A 23,082-nucleotide genomic window follows, 5' to 3' on the forward strand; every position below is an offset into this window, starting at 1 on the left:
AATGTAGATGAGAGTACGGTACTTCTCCACCCTGCACACCGTAATTCCCTCTTTGTATAAACGTTATCTCGCCAATATATGAAAATCAATGTTACAACCCCCGCCCTTCCCTCTTTCCCTCTCTCTCCTCTGCCCCTCGCTACTCTGTCAGAGACGCACGCTTACTCACACCGCTTCTCCCCACCCACCCGCTCTCTTTCTCTCTCTCTCTCTCACACACACACACACACTCTCATTCTCGCCCTCTCTGCTCTCCTTGTCTGTCAGTGTGATCAATGGCTTGACTTCCTCCTTTTGGTACGGCTGTAGGCTGTTTACAAGAACACAGGATCTGCCTGGCGATACGTTCAGTTTCACAACAGCGGTTACATTAGCTTGAAGACAAATACACCTTGAAAACACAACGGATTTACCCTGCAATCAACATGAGTGCAGGGGATGAGGTCTGCACCGGCTGGCTCATCAAATCTCCCCCTGAGAAAAAACTAAAGAGATTTGTGAGTACGGTAACAGGCTGGGTGGGTGTTTTATGTTCTATTGTGATGTTTTCTACCCAAGCTGTAGTAGTACCAGTTCCTGCTGCAGAGCAATGTGTGTGTGTGTGTATATCTGTTTGTAAGTGTGTGTATGTGTGTGTGTGCACGCGAGAGAGACACAGAGAGAGAGAGACAGAGAGAGAGAGCGAGAGAGAGAGAGAGAGAGAAGGAACAAGACAGACAGAACATATAAATGATCCTCTATCAACACCACAGCTCTGCTGCGCAGCTGTTTACATTAACATTTTCAGATGCCTCCTTTTGCATGTTGCTAGCTGGGACATGTATCAAGATTACATGTCAGCTTCTGGTTTTTCTATCTTTGTCTTTCTTCCTCATTTTCACGGTAGTGGTACTGTAGTCAATACTGATGTTCAGCATCGCTGCTCTTTCAAAACAGCCCATAGACGTCCTCCCTGTGGTCCACACCGTAGATTTGCTTGGAGGTCCCTTTCGGTTGTGTTGTTTTGTTTTTGTCCTGCACCTGTCAGCAAACCATCGTCTTTCGCTTTAAACTTTGTTTTGAAATCGTGTCTTTCCACATCAAGATGAGTGGAACTTATCTGCATGAGTGTTATTCTGTTGGGATCATGTGAGAGTGTTGTTGTGTGGGAGGGAAGAGGCAACACACCCATTAGGAGTTTCGCGTTGAGGGTGTTATATTCTGTGAAATTTGGGTGTGTATTGCGAAACATGGGAAGTCCTGCCAAACACTTCAAAATGACCCGACAGGCAGAAATGACCAGACGGTGTGATGGCTGCTAGCACTTCCTCTACACACAACATAGCTCTGAGAGGACTGCGGTTAAAACTAGAACAGCGAAAGAGGGACTATGGTATTTCTCTTGAGGTAGAGTAACTTCACAGACGGTTTTTGGCAGAATATAGTTCAAGGGCTTTGTGGAGGACACAGACAAACAGGAAGTACAAGGGTTTCCATTGTAAGGACGGACTGTGCACAATGCTCTGTGAGGGGGCAGTCAGAGTAACTTGAAGAAACAGACAAGACACAGAGAAAAACACCAGGGATACAGTCCAATGACAGACTATGTCCTCTAACATGTCAGAACAGCAACACATCATTTCAGACACAGTGGTTGAGAATGAATTCATAAGAAAATAAAAGTATACTATTGTAAGACTCTTTTCGTGACCTTCTATTTATACTTTTCCTTATTACAAAAATTAATATACTATATTTTAATGCTGAATTAGATTCTGGAGTGTCTTTTTATCCATCCTCAAAAGTTTGCATAATCTAAACAAATTGCTGTTTAGATGTAATCATATATATATATAGATTCCGCCAAGAAGTGAGTTAACAGGAAGGGTTATGATATAGATAATAGTGATGAAACCAAACTGACCTTATCTCTGTAACAGTGTGGGAAGAATGGATGTAAATGTGGTCTTTGGATTAGCCTCTGTTTACGGTAGGACTGAATAGGAGTCTGGGTACAACAGGGCAAAGTTTTGGTTTAAAACAAAGAGAAATGTTCACATGTAGTCATGTTCATACCTTTCGAAACACAACACAAGTCTTACAAGTCTAACACGACTTTCAGACAGAAGTAGCTGGCAGGGTAAAAAGCCAAATAACGTTTGGCTATTGATGGGAATATCGATATTGATGGGATTACAACAACAGGAAGATTGACCTCACAGTGTTGTTGACGATATATTCACTCTTTAGTGACTCAATAACTGGCAGCAGTCCTCTTGCCTTTATTAAATATTTATTTATGTATTTTTTAAATATTTTCTTCACTTTTAAAAGGAGGTTATCATTTTATGCCTCCCAAAATGTCATGCTGGCAGTCTTCTGACAAGATCAATAATAGATGAATAACCTGAATTCTGAATTCATGAGGCAGTTGGGTTAAAATATAACAACCAAACAAATGTAGTAATCGCCTTACAGCAACATTAAATCGTTGTACAGGGCCATCTAAAAACGGAATGACCAGAGGATGTAGCCTACTAAGGTGATATAGCTGTTTGTGACTCTCTTTTTACACAGAAATAACTTCCCCTTTGTGGCACTTCTGGGAATCATTGCTGTCAGTTCCCCCCAACACACAAGATGAAAACATGGATGTCTATTCTGGGGGACTGTACATGAACATTTGGTGATATGCATGGTCAGAGTAGCAGCAATGCTTTTTCCATGACTAAGTCTGTCTGTTCCACGCTGAATTGCATTTGACACAGGCTGACATAGGCCCTGCCACTGAGAGGGACCCCATCATGATGACAGTGCTTTGTATTGTATCTGGTGCTGTCAGGTGTTTACACAGTGACAAAGGGATTTGTGAAGGTATTTTTGTTTTGTGAGATGTTTTTGTTGTTTTCAATGTGCAGATTTTTTTTCAAATACTGCATACTGTATAATTGATTACCCCTAGGTCACAGCAACATAACAAACACAGCCAGAACAAGGACTGTCCTTTCTCTCACAGAGGTGTTTGGAAAATAACTAAATAACTGATAAACCATTCGGGTGCATAAAGGATCTGACCCTGTATTCCACTGTAATATAAAGTTATAGTACATGGAACAATTCTATTTAGCAATAAGCAGGTGCTTTTTTCCAAAGCGACATACAGGAGTGGATTTTAAACCTCTCGATCTGCAGTCAAAAGTTTAAACTTTTGTTTTAACCCCCACCGCTCTCCCCTCGTCCCTCAGGCGTGGAGGAAGCGATGGTTTGTGCTTCGCTGTGGTCGCATGAGCGGGAACCCTGACGTACTGGAGTACTACAGGAACAAGACGTCCAGGAAGCCCATCCGCACCATCGACCTGAAGGAGTGTGAGGTTCAGCTGATGAGGGAGCAGTGGCTGGTCAGGAGGGAGTTCCAGAACCAGCATCTGTTCGTGGTGAAGACCTCCTCACGGATCTTCTACCTGGTGGCCAAAACGGAGGAGGAGATGAACAGCTGGGTGTACAGCATCAGCCAGATCTGCCATTTCGGACCTCTGGACGATGGGACAGGTAGGAGCCATGAAACATCCAACCAACACAGACTATAGTTAACCCAACTGACCCAGACTAGAGTTAACCCAACTAACCCAGACTAGAGTTAACCCAAATAACCCAGATTAGAGTTAACCCAACTGACCCAGACTAGAGTTAACCATACTGACACAACTGACCCAGATTAGAGTTAACCCAACTAACCCATACTAGAGTTAACCCTACTGACCCAACTGACCCAGACTAGAGTTAACCCAACTAACCCAACTGACTTAGACTAGTGTCATAGACACCAATCCCAACTGACCCATTGAAGGTCAAGCAACAGTGTCCAAGCCTCCTCATGTAGGATAACATACATTTTCTTATGTACATTCACCTATTTGAATACCGCGCTCTGTCATTTGCATTCGTCATTTTACATTTAGTCATTTAGCAGACGCTCTTATCCAGAGGGACTTACAGTAAAGTACAGGGACATTCTCCCGAAGTGTAGGGTGAAGTGCCTTGCCCAAGGACACAACGTCATTTTTCACGGACGGGAATCGAACTGGCAACCTTCAGATTACCAGCCCGATTCCCTAACCGCTCAGCCATCTGATTCTATTTTAAAAGTGTTTACAGAGCGTTGTGTGTGGCCGCTCTCTGTGAGGTTCAGCCAGGGACCTTACCCCTCCGTCTGGTTCAGACAGGATAGGCTCTCTGGGTAAGAGCTGGCAGTTGGAACATTTCGTAAAACATTGTCATCTGTGTGGAATAGATAGAGCGAAGGCACGATGCTGTAACAAAGAGGGGAGATATGGGAGTGGAACTGGTCTGCAGATCAGGCTTACACATTACTGGAAAAGATAACACAGAGTGAGTCAATGAAACACCCAGTCTTGGTCGACTCCCCTGCACAGCACAGACAGGCCTCCTCCAGTCTCCCCTGCACAGCACAGACAGGCCTCCTCCAGACTCCCCTGCACAGCACAGACAGGCCTCCTCCAGTCTCCCCTGCACAGCACAGACAGGCCTCCTCCAGTCTCCCCTGCACAGCACAGACAGGCCTCCTCCAGTCTCCCCTGCACAGCACAGACAGGCCTCCTCCAGTCTCCCCTGCACAGCACAGACAGGCCTCCTCCAGTCTCCCCTGCACAGCACAGACAGGCCTCCTCCAGTCTCCCCTGCGCAGCACAGACAGGCCTCCTTCAGTCTGGGGGAGGAATTCTCTTTCAACCAAGAGAAACAATTATTTTCCATCTTCAAGCATTATATTATTCAACAATAACAAACCTTTGAAATGACATGAAAACATACGTACCATCACCAGTCAGATCCAGCCAAGTCTGGGCATTTCAAAACTCTCCATACAGTTTCTGACCTATTTTCAGTAGCAAGATCGTGTTTATACTACACATGTCAAATGTTTATGCAACATGAAAGGTGTTTACACAACACACGTCTTGAGGGTGCTGAGCCACACAGAACATTTTGTTTAGCAGGTTTTTCAGTTTAGATGGTTGATTAAGCATATTATCTTTGTGGCGGTAGTTCAGTTGAGGGGGTCCAAGACAGGGCCCCCTGCTGGACATTTAGCATAACAACGTTTAAGACAAACGTTACAGACAGATTCTGTATGAAGTCTTGTAACTCTTGTCTTATGCTTCCCACCGTAACACTGGTCACAATCTTCATTGCTCTCTCTCTCTTCTCTCTCTCTCTCTCTCTCTCTCTCTCTCTCTCTCTCTCTCTCTCTCTCTCTCTCTCTCTCTCTCTCTCACTCTCTCTCTCACTCTCTCTTTCTCTCACTCTCTCTCTCTCTCTCTCTCTCTCTCTCTCTCTCTATCTCTCTTTATCTCTCTATCTCTCTCTCTCACACACTCGCTCACTCTCCCTCTCTCCCTCTTCAGAATCAGAGGAAGGCTTCTCTCAGACCCCGACCTCCCAGCAGCCGTCGCCCGCAATGTCCTTTACAGGAAACCATGACAGGCGAGCGACACTGAACCAATCAGAATCCAGCCAGCCCCGGGACTACCTCTTCCTGTCGCAGTGCGAGACGGGAGAGAGGGTCAGTATCAGAAGGTACGGCTGCCTCCTGATCCAGGGTGGAACATCCCTGGGGACACGCATGTTTTAGCACCCTGTGTGCTAACACCGCTACCCTGCTCTGCTGCTGATAGCTGGTGATGATGTTTCACTGGTGTCTTGATATTGGTAGGGACATGCTGACCCCTTCTACCACCATTCTTCTAATGCCCTGGGATATCAGACCAATATTGACAATGTTTGTTGTTAAAGATGTATTATGTTGTATGCTGTTTATTAGACTTTCTTTTTCTTTTTTTTTCTCACAGATGTGACAGTTTTTCGAACTCAGAGAGATCTCTGGAACAGAACTCGTCCGACAACACCATCGAAGACTCCTTCTCGTCACCTCCATGCACCAACCCCTCTCCATCCCCCTTCCCCCTCACAGGATCCCGTCTGTCCCCCTTCCCCCACGCCAGGACCTCCGAACCCCCCTTTAGTGCCCCTTGCGCCCCCACATTCCTCGACAGGCCGTTCGACTTCTCATCCTCATCCTCCTCTCCACCAAACCTTCATCGCACCCCCAACGTTTTTCAGTTCGACAAGCTATATTCTTCTCACCTGTCGGAGGTGAGTGTGGAGGGCCAGACCCCTCCCCCTCTGCCCCCGAAGCCCGTTCACCTGTCGGAGGCCCCGGCGGATGAGGGTGCCCGGGGGTCCCTGGGGGCCACAGGGGGTGTACCTGTTCCTCTCCCTAGGAGGATTTCACTGTCAAGCCTGGACTATCCCAGACGAGGTGAAGTATACCACCAGCCCAGCCTCCCCCCCCACGGCTCCACTCACACTAGGAGACACTGACATATTGGTTGTAATGCATTTTATTGCACATTGGCCCTACAAGGTGATTTAAGTTTTCATCTATGACCTATTAGCCACACTGCCACAGCAACACATTTATCGAGGATACATTTTTTCATTTTCAGTAGATGTTGAATGCAGTGCAGTGAGGAACTGGAACAAACGACTAAGTCTTAATTTGGTGAGAAAACTCCCCCCCCCCCCCCCCCCCCCCCCATTGTTTCACATAGAGAACTGATAACTGCATCATCATCACCTCTTCTGCCTTGCATGTCACAGACGATGTCTGACAGGTCAAGTTTTCGAACTCACGTTCCGCTCCTGTCTGTCTGCTTGACTCTGTGTCCAGAGTCCCTTTGCAGCCCGACAGAGCTACCTGGACGACTCGTATGTCCCCATGGCCTCCCCCGCTCTCTGTGGAGGAGAGCTGTCAGACGGCTACCTCACCATGAGCCCCACCTCCATGAGCTACACCAGCTCCAGCATGACCACAGAGTCCGTCTCCTCTCTGGGGCTCCCGGCCCCGCTGGCCCCGCTGGCCCCGCCGCCTGTCAACCGGGATCTTAAACCTCGCAGGAGGGGTAAGGACAGAGAACGCATTCTTATCTATAGCGTCAAAACTGTTTTTTTTTTATTATGGGGAATTGCTGTAGGAAGCGTTTAATATTGCCTTCGCAAGCACGTTATGCACTGACAGATCAGGTTTTTACACAACACACTTAACCCTTGTGCTGCCTTCGGGTCACATGACCCAAAGGTTCATAACGAACCATCGTTGTGTTTACCCAATTTTACCCAATACAAAAAAAATAAAAAATAAAATCTTTGAACTTTCTCAATGTAGGGGGTCTGAGACAGCCCAACGGTTAAAAGAAAATGCTTCACTTTGTTTTTTTATGCGGTAAAGTTGTCGCAATACGACGGTGGGTCACAATGACTGATGGGTCAGAATGACCCGAAGATAACACAAGTTAATCTTGTGACTCTCATGAGTCTCTCTATGGAAAAAGACTTTTTTCCTCCAGTTCTTCTTTTGTTTCATGACTCATGGTTTGCTGCCTGGCTGAAGTGTCATAACAAGCATGTGTTTCTCTTGTGGTCGTCAGCACGCCCGCCCCCTCTAGATCTGAGAGGCCTGTCCACCATCAGGGAATGCACTCACCTTCCTCTGAGCAGGACCATGACAGAGCCTGGGTGAGACACCTGCTCACACCTAGAAAATCCTGACCTGCAGGATGATGCATTTTTTGTATTGGAAGATAATAATTCTACGACTTGTCATGCTGAACTTTTTGTTTGATTGCGTGTGTATATTTAGATTTGTTTTGTTCTATTCCTAGAAATTTCCTCCTGGAAAGAAGACATCTGGCAGCGGGGATTAAAGATCAAGACATCAGCTGCAGTCCAATAGTAATGTTGTATTGTTACACAGTTACACATATCAGTGTAACACAAGGCTTGTAATGTTACCATGAGCACAAACAAACTCTTAAGAAAGTTCAGGTCAAAGCAAGAGCTGGACACATTTTTCTCCTTAGATAGTGTAAGAATCGAATCCTTTCAATATACCTTCCTATGACAGGTGTCACTATGGGAGTCAAGTGCCTGAGCGGTTAGGGAATCGGGCTAGTAAGGTTGCCGGTTCGATTCCCGGTCATGCAAACTGACGTTGTGTCCTTGGGCAAGGCACTTCACCCTACTTGCCTCGGGGGAATGTCCCTGTACTTACTATAAGTCGCTCTGGATAATAGCGTCTGCTAAATGACTAAATGTAAACGTTTGACTGAGGTTGTCCTCATCCCCACCAGGAGTCCAGGCAGCTGTTCCTCCCCTCGGCTGAGACCACAGCCCAGCTCTGGGGCAGGACATCCAACCTCGACTACCTTTCTCTGGCCTTCAACCCAGCATCTCCCTCTCCTGTGCAGAAGGTAAGAATGATGTTGAATGCAGAGGTCAACAGATCGGAAAAGACTGTCTCTGCAGCCAGACAGGAAATCAATTCAACCTTTTAACAGCATAAACAGGGCCTGTTCCTCCAGGTTATTACACGATGACAGTTTTAAGGACACCTACATAAAATTGTAGTCTGCATTTTGGGTGTCCACTATTACAGAGCCTTTCTCCTCAATAAGTATGTTTTCTTTAACATGTATTTGCACACATTGTAGAAAACCAACTGGCATCATATTCCTACAGACAGCCAATATATAGAAGGCATTAGATTTTATATTATTCAATCTTTTATGTCACTCAATCTTGAACCGAAAGAGAAATTCTGCGGTATCCAGGCAACAAGTCCTTGTGCGTGTACATATTGTGTTTAAGTGCAACATATTCTTGAAGTGGCCCTCCCGCTCTCTGTTGTGGAGTGTACCCAGGATGCCCAATATCGATGGATCTGGAGGCTTGATGTAGTCTCTGCATTATTTAATGTTGGTTTCCATCAGATCGTTATTTCTAAAAGCCAGGAATACTGTATGTTAGTATCCTTGTTTGGTCTCATCTCTGTGTCAGACATTTTTTGTAACAATGTTCTTAAAGCGATGGATTCAACTCCAACATTAAGCACATCTGCAGCAGAAAAAAGAAAATAAAAAGGGCTGCTATCCCAATTGAATGGTGCAGAAGTGTCCATCTCCATAGTAATAAGCTGGTGACTCAGTTTTTGTGACGTTCTTTCTGACGGTAGATGAAACGCTAAGTGCAAAGAATACTAATGCTTGCTTACAGGCTGCCTCATTTGAGAGAACATATGACAAGAATTTGTATTTGAATTTGGACGCATCCTCTGAATAACTGACAGTCAACAATTACTCCTGCTGCAGTGTACAGCTTTTGCTACAGTCTTTATGATGAAGTCGAGAGAAAGAGAGTGAGATATAGACAGGGAGAGAGAGAGAGAGAGAGAGAGAGAGAGAGAGAGAGAGAGAGAGAGAGAGAGAGAGAGAGAGAGAGCAATGACGATAGGTCATTGCTCCTATCAACAATAGGACGATATGTTTGGGGGGCATCTTTCAGCAGGGTTGTTTATCAACTCCCCCCTCCTTCCTTCCTTCCTTCCTTCCTTCAGAAGGCCCTGCTTGCTGATGAGTACAGGGTGGACTACGTTCAGGTGGATGAGAAGAAGACCCAGGCGCTGCATGACACTACTGTAGAGTGGAAGGACGTCCGACAGTCCAGGGTGTGAAAAACAGATGTCCATGGAAGAGTTGGACGACATCTCAATGTCAATCGTCTACACGCGTTGGCATGGTCTGATGAAGAAAGAAAACACACTTTGTAACACAACCTGTTCAAATATAAACATTTGAGTATGGAAAGCAGTGTTGTCGGAAGGTGGCGAAACTCGTTGTCTATGGTCTGGGGGACAATCTGTTTAAACAAGAAAGAAACAGAAACAGAGAGAGAAATAATGATTGCTGATACACTGTGAAGGTCATCCCACTGTGCTTTGTGTCTCTGTTGTTTTTGTATCAAGTAATTTAATTTAGCAAAGGTGAAAAAGACACATTTTATAAATAAAAAATACAGAAAGTCACAACACGATCTTAGATGTAGACTGGTCAGAGTATAAACCAACGGAACCCTCAACTGAAAGGAAGGCCTTCGTGCAAGTATGCCCACAGATGTAGAGCTTTGCTCAAAGAGGCGTACATGCACACATTTTCATGTTTGGAGGCTATCTAATCATGGTTTGGCAGCAGACTGCGTTGTGGCCATGTGATATCAGAACAGGGAATTGTAAGGAATGGTACAGTCCATAAAGCTAATCCTGTCTGTCATAAAGTTTAGACCTGATGCTGTGTTCTTCAGTCAAGCCACTGTAATTCACGCCATCTAAATAGAGAAGCACAATTCACTCAGCACACCTGTGCTAGTCTGGTGAGCTGAAAAGGTAAGAAGCCTGATTGGGTCAGAGAAGCCATTCTCATTAGTAGATAAACAAAGAGAATATGTGGAAAACGTATCTTAGCTCAAACTGTACAGTCATTATGCTCTATTGTTCATTTAAACAAATGTATGCTTTAACTGGTAAGTGTAATGTGTGCTAAAATGCACACCCCAAGAATATTTTCATGCTTTAATAAAAATCTGCAAAGTATTTTGTGCCTAAATGCGAAATCTGTCGTTCCCATGATTTGCCTGCTGAGGGCGCTGTGGTGCACCACAGTGAATTATACCACAAAGATTTGTCATTTGACTGCTCCAGTGAAAATAACACTGGATAAGATTAAACAATTACATATGTACCAATCATCTTAAATTGCTCAAATGTAGATTTTATGTTCATGTGCTGAGTTAAACGTCCTTTAAAATGTCTGTCGTAACATCACATTGAGCGTTACGATGACAAGAATCAATGAGAACGCGCTGTAAACACGGTAGTGCCGCTTTTACTGTGAAATCAGATTCCTTCAGTTTCAGATTTTGCGTGGCATAATTAAGTAGGCCTATGTTCAGTTTGGGTTAATGGATGACACTGCAACATTCACAATAGAAGACCTCAACAAGCATGTCGATGTGTTTCAATTTATTCCAAGCCATAGTCACAGAATAAATTATAGATCGTCCATGATCATTGATAAAACAAACAAAAAAATTAACAACTTAACAATTCAGATACAGTACTTAAGCATTTGTTTCCATTGTTACAATGCATTTATTATAAATTAATGACAATTCATACATCAGTTTAAGATACTTAACTTAATAATCAAAGCTCTTTGTCCTTCAATATTACTGCACACTTTCATAATGCACTTTTTTTTAATATATCCAGTGCAATCTAACATCTTATATCATTTTTGAGGCATATAAATATCCTTTTAAAAATTGATTTGTCCCCTTGGATATAAATATAGAGAACGATAACCAGCTTGAGCAATTAAATTGCATCCTCTATGTGAAATTCTGCTAAAACTTTGAAACGTGAGACATTTTATTCAAATGCCTAACAACCCTTAAAGACTAGAATTTGCCGTGTCATTTCAGCCTTTAGGCAAGCATCAAAGTGAAGGCTTTAAACTGCTATGACAAGCATAGAATCAGGATGTCATCACATTGTGCTGGCGCCACTTCAACTATCCCTGGAATAGGACAACTGACATGTTGTATTGTAATTTTTTGAATAAAAGTAGTAGTTTGTTATTCGTTCACTTTCAAGATCAAGGATGAATTTCACATAAAAATATAGCTCCTAGGTAAGGAACTTGTTGACTTGGACCATCAAGGCCCAGAGTGTATTGTGTGTTTTCATGTTTTCATTCAAACTCTTAAGACAGAAGTATCGTTGTTGAATGGCTAATTTGGGTGGCTGAAGTGCATTATAGCCATATATTCCCTCTTATGAAATTAGAGGTGCATTTCGGAGAAGTGCAACTATCTCAACATGACTGTGACAAGCCCAAAAATAGTTTTTCATGGCCCAGAAAAGCTCTCGGTCCTAGTCATTAAAGCAATATGCAATTTATGAGAGATTAATAAATCATAACTTCACTAACTGACTCTGCTGTCTTGGTGGTGTAACTGGTTAAAGAGACCATTCACAGGACAACACAGGATGGTCCCTGTCTGTCAGCAAAATATATACACCATGAGTACCCTGTCAACAGTATAAGATGTCATAATTGAAGTCGATGATGCTAATTCTCTTTTCTTAGACCCGTACGAATATAATTGCACAAAGAATACCTGCAATGGTGAGTTGTCATGCATTGTAAATAAAACACTGATTCTAGATGGGGAGGAAAATAATATTTACAGAAACAATAAGAGTGTTTAATTTGGCCGGCATCGTCAATGCTAACCTCTACGAGAAAGAAAAACGAGAACTCATAAAATGCCCATTAAGGTCACAGTGAACTGTAGGACACAACCAATTTTGGCATAAAGATAAGTTGATGAAGAGTGCTTCCTCATTTTTACACGTGGACACTTGTGTTTTGTGGTTCACCACAGTTCCCTAATCATGTCCACAGACAGAGGTCATGAACAACATTCCCACAGGTTAAGGGGAGGGTGTTTTGGTTTTCTGTCGGTTTCCGAAGGTCATCGATCTTTGTGGTGGAGCAGTTGCTACTTGCAGTCATACGGGTAAAGTGATTAGAACAGTACAGTCATCAGTACGATGTTCACAAGCTAAATGTTTCCAAAAATCCAAAATACTTCCGGTCCATCCTTTCGTGTCCGGTTTCCATGACAACCGTGCTTCTCAAAAATAAGTTGGTCTTGCAGAATCGTCTCTTATTTCCTAAACGGGGTTAACCTGCTGAAGTTCTGCCAGAAAGGTGACTGGCTCCTTTTAGGTTCATTGAATTCAAAGACATCTGATTGTGCCATGCCATCTGCTACCAGGTACTGTCCTGGGTTCATGGGGTCACCAGGGGGAGGGTACGCAGGGGGCACCGATCTCTGGCCTGCACATGAGATGACAGGAGAGTTAGACAGTGTGTGTGTGTGGGGGGGGGGGGTTGTTTACACAGATGTACCTAAAGATAAACAAGCTACATGGGTAGACTACAGACGGAGTTTACCTTTCTGTTTGGTCATTCTTCGCACTGTCATGGCAGCCTGCTTCTTCTGATATTGAGATATCTCGAACCCTGAGGGAACAGACACAGAACGTGAAAAGTGTTAATCGAAGCGCATGGCACCCACGCTGAGAGACAGGTGTTGTCGTTGTTTTTTTGGGGACACAATTCTTTTATCACACCATGTTTGGCTATAAAAAATAAAAATAAATGAACAACAAAAAAAGCACACCTATTTTTTCATCTTCCTGCACCATTTTCCTCTCCTCGTGAAATGCTCTGAGCCAGCGAACTTTTTCCTCCAGCTTCTTGGCCAGGAAGATGTGGATTTCGTCTGAGTCTTTGTTACTCAGCTTGAAGGCGTTCTTCACGCTCACGTTGAAGTCGTCGTCTCGCCCATCCACCGCGTCCACAACGTGGTACCTGTCCATGTCGATGCGGCCCTTGTAGTACAAAATGTCTCTTCGTATTAAATCCTGTGATAAAAGAGAAAGACAGATTGCTGTCTGCAGCGTGCTGTCAGAGACACAAAGAGGAACAGATTCTCCTCGCCGCCAACGTCCGCTTTGCGAGCTCTTTAATGCAGAGAGACACAGTAAAACATCAGGGACGACAGGCAGATAATGAAATAGGTACGGGTTTCTGGCCGGGATCAAGCACAAGTCCATTTGACTAATTGCTGCCTATCAATATCATTCTGACAGGAGTCCATGCAATCAGCCCGGCAGTATGAATAATGCACTTTGCTGCCAGCAGATGTTCCAGATTCCTGGCGTCCCTGTTAGCGCATCCCTGTTAGCGCGTCCCTGTTAGCGCTGCCTATTCCTTCCACGTGCTAGCATCTCGCATCCCATCTGTAAACTCAGACACAGCCCTGCTGTACTGTACTCACAGATCTGTTTGGACAGGACAGATCTGACGTAACATGCCGCTGTCATGCAGCTCAATCAATGACAGGGTGAAGAGTCAAGAGAAGACTGCCAGGCCTCACAGACACTGAGAGAACAATGGGAGACGAGCCCAATCACATTCAATTAACCAGCAATGAGGGTCAGCAAATGGAAGTTTTACTTTTACTCAAATATTCAACTGACTGTTCTCTACAAATGCTGTCTTTATGGTATGGTCTGAACTAATGTTGGAGGTTTCATCAATCTTCAAAGTGTGCATTATGACAAGTGAACTAACCATTTCAGAAGTGAAAAAGTGTGGTGTTTTCTGGCAAAACCAATAACTAGAGGCAGAATAGAGATTAACTAGAGGCACAATACAAACTCCAGCTTGTATCCTCAGTAGGCAGAGCTCTGGGATGCAGGCCACACTCTCATCTCGAACCTCTGTACGGCTGGAACAAGACACAGGCTCAGCACTTTCTGCTGTTTCCCTGTGACTTTGTGTTTAGCACAATAAATCATTACCTCGGCTGAGGCCCTCCGGCAAGCTGAGCTGGAGAAGTGACTTTCTCCCTCAGTATTGACCTTCCTCTGGATCCTGGGAGAGGAACTAAATGTGCAAACACACCTTCTAATTTTTCTGCCAAGGTTTTCAGAAACCACGACCGATTGATCATGCGAGGCGCGTTCACAACAACTGGAAAAGTGCGGACTGATACAAAATGGAAGGCGGATGAGTAATGTCTGGATGCAGGTTCACGGTTCGTTAAAACAGCACGGGAGGGTCCTCGTCCTCACCTTTTTACACATCACCATCTGGTGGTCGAACAGGAAGAAAACCCTTGTCTGACTCCTCCCGTAGGGCTGGTAGATCCAGGACAACTCCCCGGTGTAGACAAGCTCCGAACTCCTGTCCAGGAGATCCTCCCCCTGCATGCACAGGGGAACGAAACAAACATCTTGTTTTGAAGAGAAAAACAATCCTATCTTTTCTAACTATCTCATCTGCTTTTAGCAATCTCACTGTATGCATTTAGTTTTTGGTTTTGTAATTTGAAGAGTGAAGGAGGGCCTACAGGTTATTGATATATTTGTAGCTCAAGATGAACCTTGTCTGAAGTTAATGATATCTTAGACCATAGCTTTCCAAAGGGGTGACCCAACACAGACACTAAATACACAGCAAAGAAAGGAAATTCTTACACTCGTAAAGAAAAAGAATTTGACCTTTTTTTAGTTGACATAATTACAGTACCTCTGTGACTATGCAACTCAAGAAAAAACTCCCAAACTGGGTCAGAGCGACCTGTTAACGCTCTGCCTCTCCTGCACCAGGCATCCTGTTCAGCAGAGATCAATTCAGAACTCATCTTTCATTAGCTTCATCTGGATGAAAAGGGGAGCTTCAAAAAGCCTGTCAACAACTAAGTCCGCTTCTCATTTGAACGAAGACAAGTGAGAAGGAGGCCATTTATATTTGTTCCATCTTGTAGAGAAAAAAACCCACATTCCTTCCTCTACAGCTAACTCTTATCAAAGGTTCTGTGTGACAACATATCAACATCTTCCTTGTGAAAATAAAATCCTTTGAGCCTCAACTAAAAAAGAAAGTTTCTGTTTTGAGAAAAGATGTAATGAGACCACAGTGAAAGTCCTTGGTCTGTGATCACCAACAGCTCTGGTTTGCTCTCCTGTTTGACTCCTACCTCCCAATCTATCTGTTTCCTGTTTGACTCCTACTTCCCAGTCTATCTGTTTCCTGTTTGACTCCTACCTCCCAGTCCAGAACTGACGCCTGCCACTGGGCCATCTTGTCGATGTTTTCCAGGCGACGCTTGCGTTCGTTAATCTGCTGCGTGACGTTCCGCATGACTGCCAGACCTGCCGCAACATAACGGTAGTCGCTACAAGAAGAGAAAAAGTTGAGAACAATACAAACAGGAAGTGCAGCATTCAACACAACAACCAACTTAATATAAATCAGCAGTCCTGACACAAACGGAACCATTCAAATTCGGTCTGGTGGTTAGAGAAGCCTGGAAGTACAACCGACGACTACCAATAGTAGATGGATGGAAAACACACAATTTGTCAGTAAGAAAAGACTTTGCGGCAGACCTGTGGTCCTGGACGGTGTACTTTAGCAGTTCGGCCAGCTGCAGAGGGTACTTGCAGATCTTCTGGACCGGAGTGAGCAGGAAGCCGTCGATGGCGATGTCGATCATCTGCTGGACCAGGCGACAAGCCTCAAAGAAGTGCTGGTAGCGTCCGTCCCTCATCAGTCTGGACAGCTCCATGCAGGCGTCCACGTGGTTGTTGCAGTACTCTGAGTATATCCAGAAGCCATCTTGCTGTGGGACAGAACACGGATCACAGTTTTAAAAACTGTCTCTCAAATCACAACCCACCAGAGATGGCAGAAGTACACACATCCTTCACACTCAAATAGAAGATAGTCATGTTTAAAAATACATGAGTTGAAGAACTGATTGAATATTTTCCAAAAAAGGTTGGGGGTTTTTTCATATTCAAACTGTCTAATAGTATTTGTCAAAAAATAATTATAATTGAATGTTTTTTGGGGGAATTATTTTTTTCGCAAATATTTGTACTTTGTTACTTCCCATGTCTGCAACCCGCCATGACAGTTAATACAGTATAACTGTTTATGATTATGTATGCAGTTTAACAAATGCTGATTCCAGTGTGATAATTGAAGCGTCTCTTTTTCTAGTGTGAGTGCAGAGTATCTCACGTGCTCCAGGAAGCAGGGGCCTATCTCGCTGAGGTGGGGTTCCTCCGTGTTGTACTGCTTCTCCAAGTCTCGAACAAACCCCAACTGGAATCTGTAGATGTCTTCAATGTTCCCGAATATGACTTTCAACTGGTCATCGTTAAACATGTCTCTTCTTTTTTTGCATTGTCGAAAGTAACCCTGCAGACACAGAACAACATGAAGGATAGAGTGAGAGTGGTCTCACAATACGTTTACGAACCCTATTTGTAAATATAATACACAATACATATTCGACACATTTAAATAACAGGTTAGCCAGACTTTAGTGGCTTATAAATAATGTGTTGGGCATCCATATCTATAAAGGTTATCAAGTTGTTATTTATTACAAGGAAAATATTTGAACTATTTGAACTTCCATTCCCCTACCAAAACGGAATTATCTGAATAAACTGTTTAGACCTGACAGAGCACATTAAACCAGAGGACTTCCTACATTCCTCCAGCGAAGCTGTTTCTGTACGCAGGCGTCTGTGTTATGTAACACAGGCCATTCCCTGACTCCTTCTCTGGAAGCTCATTTCTCCAATAACATTTCCAGTCATTCATGAAAAATCCTCCACTTTCACAGAGAGCCCGGTTATGGTTCACTGGCCGTCTCCACCCACCTAGACATGCCCCATTTTGACCATGGGATGGTTGTGCTTAGCGCGATACCGACGTAATGTTTCAAAAGTTCACTCTGAAGAATAGTGTAATTCTGCAGGGGACCTGTGATTCATATTGTGTTTCCCTGAAATCCACAAGATTTAAAAAAAAAACCCTGATGTGTGTGAGAGCTTGGTTCTTTGCCCCACAGCCAGAAAAGGTCAACCTGGACCACATTATTTTTGTGACAATCAGAGCCTCGGAGATACTTCCTGCTATTTTCCACTTAAAAGTTGTGATTATGTAACGTCTTTGTGAAAAGAGCAAAAACGAATAAAATAATAATAAAAGCTTTTTGAGTACTTTTTCATGTACCCTCTTGGGTGTGTTGTTTGACAGAGACAGTCAGAGCGTGAAGGAATGGAGTGCTTGTTACTATATCTGTTGGTGGAGAGTGCAGTGAGATGGGGGAACTGCTATTTCCACACGGAGCACCAGCTCTCACGGGTCAGTGTTCTCAGTCATTGGTTTTCAACTCTCATCGGGACACACTGTAGCTGTGTCACTTCCGTTTAGGACGCCGTTGATTGAAGCTAGCCTCTGTGAGACTTGTTCCAGTCCTGGCCTGAGAGCACTCACCCCACATGCAGAACGGGCAGAGAAGGAGAGCAGAACCACTGCGTTTTTGTTTTTTACCTCAGCGATCTTCAGGCGTTTGATCGTTACTTTTAGAACAACGACAAGTGCGTCTTTCCAGCGAGTGCGTTGCCTACCTCACAGATGTCCTTCAGGTGTTTGATGTAGTGGCGTTCGGTGCTCATGATCTCGTTGATGACGTTGGCCCTCATCTGGTCACGGTTCTGCGCGGGCTGGCCCAGGCAGAGGCAGTCGCTGCTGGGGCTGGCCTCCGCGTGGCCGTTCTGGACCTCGCTTGGCCCCTCCACGGCCTCCACCACCGAGCTCTCCTCCTGGTTCACCCACAGCTGACAGGAAACACACCCAGTCAGCCTCGACACGTGCAACCACTATACGACTTCATCTTAACGGAAATAGGACGCAAATACTAAACAAAAAGGTTTTTGTATTAGTAGAATTATCCTTGTAGGAAATGCAAAAAAAACACAACCAGTCAGATTGGACACGAACAACCAAAATAAGAGTTAAACTAAATTGAAATAGAATGCAAATGCGAGAAAAAAAAACGAAATTGTGTTGGTAGAGGTATCTTTGTTGAATATTCAAGAGATAAACAATTCACGCTCCGCAGATCTCTATTGTGTGTGTAATATTACCGTCCTTATTGAGGTAATAATACTGCATTATGCAACAGTCATTTTGTTGCTGTCAGCACAGGACTAAATGACCAAGGCCGTTACAGCAGGGATGTAATGGTTATAAAACATGTATGTGATTGTCTTTAGGAGTCTGCGAGACTGCTCCATGTTATGGAGACTAGGCCTACAGCAAAACACATGTCTACACTGGACAACTAAAACAATCTAACCTGATTATATAAACATGGTGTTTGTTGCAAAAACATTCTACTGCTAGCATAACTCCACTGCGGTCCAAAAGCACTTTCTTTTTTGTAACATTATGTGCAAACAATGTTGTTACAATGACAGCCTGTTTAGACAACAGTGATCTGAAGGCTAGTGTGAGACTCCAGCTACATAAACGTTTAGCACTTCTACTGCATCTGTAAAAGAACAGACTGTTAAAAACTTGTGAAAAGGGTTGCCATCCTCATGAATTCTAATAAACACATGGCAGTTGTGTTGAAGTTAAATAGTTTATGCAACAAAATATGAAACGCTTACTTCATGTAGTTGAGCATCAAAAAGTAACAAGCATGTAATTGGAGGTTAGTTTGAGTATACATCACTGCAAAATAAAACTTTAAGCATGTAAGGCCACAGAATGTGAAGCAGAGATATTGGAATGCCATAACACAGACTGTCTTATAACACAACAGAATGTTAATCCACAGTACATCCACGTTATGCTCCGACAGCATGCATGCATCCACGTACTTCTATAAACACCCAATATCAGGTGCTATTTTCATATTAGAAGCCATCATTGTGAGTTTTCAATCTGCCACAGCAACTTCAGTAAATATCTGTACATAATTGCCACAACTTTAAAGTTAGGGGAAAGAGTAGAAAATATAAAACAAAGAATGTGACGTCTTCCTGTTCTTTATTCTATCATTATCCGTCACCGTCTCCTGGGTGGAGGAGTTGCAGGAGTTGTGAGCACATTAGCACATCGCATGCTGGAAGGCATTTCAAGGAATGAACTGTCACTTTGTGTAATCCTCAAAGGGAACTAATTTTAGACTGTTTGCCAGAGGACACTGGGTAGGTAGCTGACTCCTGCTACAAATCCAAGTAATCATGTTGTTCAGGAAGACACACATAAGAAGCCAGCTATGATGCAACTGCATTGTTAATCGGTACGTTTTGCTCTAGGTTATAATAAAGCCTTGTTCCTGGAGTATTATCTTATCCTGTTTTATCTCTAACAAAGCTGGTAACACACCAAAGGCATTAGAGTCATTAAGTAAGTGATAAAGAAAAAGATGAGATAGCAAGTGTGAGCTTAAGTATTTACTCCAGATAGTGAAGGTTAATGGTCATCACAAACCTGAGCTTTGGCCTGCATGCCAGTGTACTCTTACATACAAACAGGCTACTGTATTGAATGCAATACTCTGCCGGCATGTATGCAAAACGACGTCACTACCCAGTATTATTAGAATTATTGACTGTTGGACGGTGAAGCAAATTGTCCTTCTGAATTGTTCTTTGTTTATGCATCCACAGGACATAACCAAGAACGGATTTCAAACAGCAACTCCAGCTCATCGAGCCACGGATCCAAACATCCTATAATCCCAACCGAGATCTCCTCTGAATGTGATGTTAAATATGCATGTGTCCATATGGAGGCCTTGTGAGATGCGGACTCTATTTCAGACATCTGGCCGCAGTCCTGGACGGCCCGTACTCTCTGTCTCTGCTTGAGTCACATCTTCCATGCGTGTCTATTTAGAGCGCAGTCCTCCCCTCTCGGAGCACTGGACAAAAGCCGTATGGAACATTCATTGAGTAGGTGCAAGAATCGAGAAAGGCTCTTAGGGTTTTAAAAGAATGTATGCTACCTAAAATAACTTTCAGCATGCTAACAAATCCTTCTCCATAAAAGAACCATTAAAATGGTTTCTTAAAATTTTCTTCGGAAAATCCTTTCCTTCCCCATTGGTCGCTTACCAATCCTCGTTCTTTTGGCCGAACCTGTTTGATATTTTGCTAAATGGTTCATTAAATATGTTTCACTGTTGATGATACAAATCAGTGTCTTAGTAGTTCTTCTTGAGTGAGAGGAGGTGGCGAGTCAGAGTAATTAACTTGGGCCTGCACACCCAATCTGAGCATACACAACTGACATAATCAATAAAAACACCTATCTATGGTACATCACTATCATTCAGAGGTAGTAAAACATCTAATTAATTATTTATTCAATCGTTTCTAGATCTACCTCAAACTTTACTGCTTACAAGCACATTGTTAAAAGTGGTTCTGTTCTGTCTGCACTTAGACACCCACAATTATGGCCTTTGTTTTGCAGATGCCAGGATATACCACTATTTGCTGAAGGTAAATTCACATCATATTGGTAAGGGAGGAAGGGGAGATAGGTAGATAGTGGATCATACACTCTTAAGATTCTCCTTGGTGGTAAAGTAGACAGTTGAACTCACAGGTTCGAGAACTGGAACGTGATCAATGGAAGCAGCAGTATAAAAGCAACAGGATGTCAGTTATGGGGTGTGAGATGCTAGTTCAACAGTTATTCTTTTCATTTAAAAACTCTGTTAGACGCACCTTGGTCGTTGTGTTTTGGAACCGTGAAGCTGCTATAGGGTTGATATAGAAAACCTGTTTTGTTTGAGGTTGGGATGGGTGAGATTCAACCTTTGAAAAGAAAAACATGGCACACCTGGTTCATATCTGGTCAAGCACTTCAATTTCACGGGTACCAAGCAGAGACAACCAACCAGTGACACCTTGACTATATATGGTTCAACAAACAACAGTATGAGTCATCAATGTAAACATCTATCTACAACATAGGCTCTAGTGAGACTGTCGTGACCTATGCCGAATAACAATGACATGACAAATAACAATCAATCATCACACTGACATCTGGCCAAACCAGCGTACGGCTTCAGAGACAAGAGATACAACCGACAACAAGAAGAATCAGCTTCTCACCCTCACAAAGCTGGCAGGGAACCATCCCTCCTCATCATCGATCTGGCCCCACCACCAGTCCTTATTGGACGCGTCCAGGACCTTGATGACATCCCCCGCCTTAAATGCCAGCTCCCTGTCGGCCATGGTGACATGATCCCAGACGGCTTCAGCACTGACGATGGATCCTCCACTGATCAGCTGGGGGGGGAGATAGGAGGGCAGACAGGAGGGAGACAGGACGGAGACAGGAGGGGGAGAGGGAGACAGGCGGGGAGACAGGAGGGAGAGAGGAGGGAAAGAGTAGGGACAGAGGAGGGAGAGAGAGGAGGGGAGACAGGTAGGGAGACAAGAGGGAGAGAGGAGGGAGACAGGAGGGAGAGAGGAGGGAGAGAGGAGGGGAGACAGGTAGGGAGACAAGAAGGAGAGAGGAGGGAGACAGAAGGCAGAGAGGAGGGAGAAAGGAGGGGAGACAGGCGGGGAGACGGGAGGGAGACAGGAGGGTGACAGGAAGGAGACAGAAAGAGACAGCACTCAGACATCAGATTTTCATACATTTTCATGTGTCTTTCCGTAAGTTTTGGTTGTTTTGAATGACTGTGGGTGGACAGAGAATTTCTCAGAGCAGCCGTGCAAGTGACAGTGGATAACCATGTCACATGGGCAGCTAGGATGGAAAGATTCTCCTGATCCCACTGTTCCTTTCAGCTTTGCACATGTCGTCATAGTCTGGTCACACTAACTAGGCTCACAGCTTGGCATCCCCGGCTGCAGCATCTTCTAAAAGGACTTGAGAATTTCACAGCACCTGTGCTACTTTCGGTCCTACTTTTCCATCTTTCTAACTTGTCCTCAGTTGGCCAGCAAAAGCAGTATATTTACCTTATCATATCTAATGCGGGTTCCCTATGTGCGAATACCCTTTCTAAGGACCATTTTTATGGAAGATGCTAAAATGTTGGTCTACATTGTTCTCAAGGTAGTGCGCTTGTGTGGACGTTATTTGCCTCAGTAGCCCATACCAAGTGTGCTGAGGGATTTGTTGTGGACACCAGAAAACATTGAGTCAACAATAAAACAATCATGTGATACTATAATGGAACACATCTGCTAAAACCGGCCAATCAGCAAGTCATCACACTCCAGCTTAAGCTCCATGTAGTTTAGAGCCCTCACGAAGACTACTGCAGATGTGACCCCATAAGGAATGAAATACAAATACGTTTAGAGTTAGGGGCAAATAGTGACTGGCACAATGGCACAGTGAGTCACTCATTCAAAACTTCAAAACCGAGATGTAAATTACAGTCAATAAAGCCAATATTTTCTGTGATACATTTTTGGCATGAGACTTGACTCAGGCTGGAGAACAGAAAGTATTTGTAGCTCTATGTGAATCAGTGCATTTCTATCGGAACGCACCTCTGACTACCGTAAACACGCACACCTCTGTTTTGATATTACATCCTGTTTAAATCCTTTTCATAAACGTGTCTTTTGAGCTTTTGGACAATTCATTTAACAATTTTTTTCATGATAATCATATTACCACCCAAGCTTTGGTTGACAAACATCTGTTCTGGGATAATACACCGTGAGTTCAATGCATTTTTACATACTTTATCTAAATT

At 43.8% G+C, this 23,082-nt stretch overlaps 2 protein-coding genes across 3 annotated transcripts; one reads left to right on the plus strand and one right to left on the minus strand.

The window, feature by feature from the left end:
* The first annotated feature begins 264 nt into the window (after positions 1-264).
* gab3 (GRB2 associated binding protein 3) lies at positions 265-10,490 on the plus strand. 2 transcript variants are annotated; one of them, XM_067257096.1, is made up of 10 exons: positions 265-518; positions 3,225-3,528; positions 5,403-5,574; positions 5,847-6,316; positions 6,504-6,559; positions 6,728-6,959; positions 7,485-7,572; positions 7,719-7,788; positions 8,187-8,306; positions 9,452-10,490. In XM_067257096.1, exons 1-10 carry the CDS (start codon positions 426-428, stop codon positions 9,563-9,565), a joined length of 1,719 nt encoding a protein of 572 aa, XP_067113197.1. In that variant the 5' UTR covers positions 265-425; the 3' UTR covers positions 9,566-10,490. The 2 variants fall into 2 exon arrangements, with proteins under 2 accessions (XP_067113197.1, XP_067113198.1); XM_067257097.1 differs by having other exon boundaries at positions 265-497; positions 9,449-10,490.
* Positions 10,491-10,987: 497 nt separating this feature from the next.
* Positions 10,988-21,613, minus strand: arhgef9a (Cdc42 guanine nucleotide exchange factor (GEF) 9a). Its single transcript, XM_067257130.1, has 9 exons — positions 21,473-21,613; positions 17,960-18,169; positions 16,557-16,736; positions 15,920-16,152; positions 15,576-15,705; positions 14,600-14,731; positions 13,141-13,384; positions 12,912-12,980; positions 10,988-12,794 (listed from the first exon to the last, which is right to left on the minus strand). Exons 1-9 carry the CDS (start codon positions 21,596-21,598, stop codon positions 12,622-12,624), a joined length of 1,497 nt encoding a protein of 498 aa, XP_067113231.1. The 5' UTR covers positions 21,599-21,613; the 3' UTR covers positions 10,988-12,621.
* Between the last annotated feature and the right edge of the window lie 1,469 nt (positions 21,614-23,082).

The sequence above is a fragment of the Osmerus mordax genome, chromosome 19 (genome assembly GCF_038355195.1).
Source record: "Osmerus mordax isolate fOsmMor3 chromosome 19, fOsmMor3.pri, whole genome shotgun sequence".
NCBI lineage: Eukaryota > Metazoa > Chordata > Actinopteri > Osmeriformes > Osmeridae > Osmerus > Osmerus mordax.